Source organism: Alosa sapidissima, chromosome 14 (assembly GCF_018492685.1).
Source record: "Alosa sapidissima isolate fAloSap1 chromosome 14, fAloSap1.pri, whole genome shotgun sequence".
In the NCBI taxonomy this organism is placed as follows: Eukaryota; Metazoa; Chordata; class Actinopteri; order Clupeiformes; family Clupeidae; genus Alosa; species Alosa sapidissima.
This window is the reverse complement of record NC_055970.1, coordinates 3,942,935-3,945,434: the sequence shown is the minus strand read 5'-3', so window position 1 is coordinate 3,945,434 and position 2,500 is coordinate 3,942,935. Positions and strand designations below refer to the sequence as shown.

Genomic DNA, 2,500 nt, shown 5'->3' with positions numbered 1-2,500 from the left:
ACCGAGTTAACACCACTCCTACTTATACTATATCACACCTACATACATTAAAAAACTCTAAAACTTCCCACAGGGACAAAAAATGCCGTTATACTTCGATACTGTACAATAGTTTTCTCTTATCCAAAATAGTATATTTCATGCATATGAACTGCCAACTCCAAAACGGCAGTATTGGTACTCAAAAAACGGGCATTCACCTCCACCACTGTGTGCGTGCTCCCCTCTGTGCAGCGGACTTCCTGTTGCTGATGTGCGCGTCGCAGCAGTGGCACGTGTTTGAGAACGAGAAGAAGGAGGAATGGATGGTGCAGGGGGGGGAGAACAAGGACAACCCCAACCCCATGGATGGCCTCCCCTTCAACCCAGCACCCAACTTCATCAACTGCAGGTACTGTACTGTGCCCTACACAATGTGCAAAGTTGTTCTGCGTACAACAGAAAAGTGCTCGAAAGCTTGGATCGTTAGCATAGCTGATGTACTAGAGCTCGAAAGCTTGGATCGTTAGCATAGCTGATGTACTAGAGCTCGAAAGCTTGGATCGTTAGCATAGCTGATGTACTAGTGCTCGAAAGCTTGGATCGTTAGCATAGCTGATGTACTAGTGCTCGAAAGCTTGGATCGTTAGCATAGCTGATGTACTAGTGCTCGAAAGCTTGGATCATTAGCATAGCTGATGTACTAGTGCTCGAAAGCTTGGATCATTAGCATAGCTGATGTACTAGTGCTCGAAAGCTTGGATCATTAGCATAGCTGATGTAATCTGTGAAATCTGAAATCTGTGCCTTCACTTTGCAATTCTGTATAACTGTAACAATTGAAACATTATTACAGTTATCATGATTATTACTGAAATGACAACAGACCAAACATCCCCCCCCCCCCCCATCTGCTGCAGGTGTTACCTGGACATGGCGAAGGTGCTGGTGTTCCGTTACATGTTTTGGTTTGTACTGTCCGTGGTGTTTGTGACGGGGGCCACGCGCATCAGCGTCTTCGGCCTGGGCTACCTGCTGGCCTGCTTCTTCTTCCTGCTGTTTGGCACCGAGCTGCTGGTCAAGCCGTCGCGCACACGCATGACCCTTTGGGACTGCCTCATCATGTACAACGTGGGCGTCATCATCTCCAAGAACCTGCTCTCGGTCAGTGAGCAGAGGCCCGGAACATATGTGACACAACACACACACACACACACCCCGCCACATCACAACATGCTAAACCTGTATTTGCCTACTGTACAGGCCTACAAGACATAAGACTTAAGACACTCAGGGCCAGATGTACGTACATTTGCGAACTTATAGCGTTATCAGCGTCATGGACACACCGCAGATTGCGAACGATGTCAGACCCAAGTTTCCGTCGTATTTATCAATCGTTCAATCCTTAGTGTAAACTGCACCTTTCTCTGCCCTTCTCCGCCCATAAACGCAATTTACGTACGTCCACAACTGAATGGCAGCGCCTACATACAAGCGCAGTTGAATGAAGTTAACTGATGACAACATTAAAAAGAATCAAATGTTTAGCGATCATGAAATAATACCATACATGATAAGATGTAAACAAGCAGGGAGATAATGAAGATCAGTAGTTCTACTCAAACTACTTGTGCACGTAGGTTATGGAAGATTGGTCAAATCTAGTTCTAGCAAGTAGGAAAGTTTAAGTGAATGACGTGAAAGTGAAAGTAAGACATTCGAAAGGCCAACGAAAGTTAAGGTTGCTTTTGGTAGTAAAAATACTTTCACCACAAAAACTGGTGCTCTAAATAGCGATTCTGTTGTCTTTGAAAGGTTCTCTTATTGACGCATTGAACTGCAATTTGGATTAACACCTGCTTTTACAAGGCGGAAGTATTTTGGCGCAGAATAGACGTGCGCTTTCAGGAGCAGTCTTAGTACATACCGCGGAATACATAATTAGGCGCTCTTTACTCTTCCCCTCCCATCTTTTTACGCTAAACTCCCACTTTCCCCTGGATCCTTCCATGAATGCATATGTATGACATGACAAACGCAATCTGCCACTTTCAGCTTCCGCGACAGGCAGTTTACGCTTTTACATCATTGCGGCCTGTTTGTACATACCTCGCAATGATTTTGCGCACATTGCGAAATAAATACGCCTGAAGTGGGCCCAAAAGCGTTAGTACATCTGGCCCTCAAACCCATGCACACATGACCTCAAACACAAGTTCAGACAAGTTCAGATACTTTCCCTGATACACTTCTAATACTTCTGTTGTGTGTGTGTCTGTGTATTTACTTGAATGGTTGCCCATTAGATCCTGGCTTGCGTGTTTGTAGCAGAAATGCAGAAGAACTTCTGTTGGGTAATTCAGCTGTTCAGCCTGGTCTGCACTGTTAAAGGCTACTATGACCGTAAGTCTTCTCCCGGCAACCTCCCATTTGAAGCCACTTATAATTAAAGCCTTCTTAAAACACAAATATACATTCCGCTGGTGACTGTGTGTGTGTGTGTGTGTGTGTGTGTGTG

General features: G+C 45.0%; 1 protein-coding gene across 3 annotated transcripts in view; it reads left to right on the top strand.

Annotated features, from left to right (window-relative positions):
* Positions 1–2,500, top strand: part of piezo1 (piezo-type mechanosensitive ion channel component 1) — an 82,657-nt gene that overhangs the window by 56,001 nt on the left and 24,156 nt on the right. For all 3 annotated transcript variants that reach the window (XM_042060728.1, XM_042060727.1, XM_042060726.1), the window contains exons 24-26: positions 235–391; positions 900–1,143; positions 2,289–2,385. In XM_042060728.1, coding sequence (XP_041916662.1) covers positions 235–391; positions 900–1,143; positions 2,289–2,385 — 498 coding nt within the window. The remainder of the gene's footprint in view (positions 1–234; positions 392–899; positions 1,144–2,288; positions 2,386–2,500) is intronic.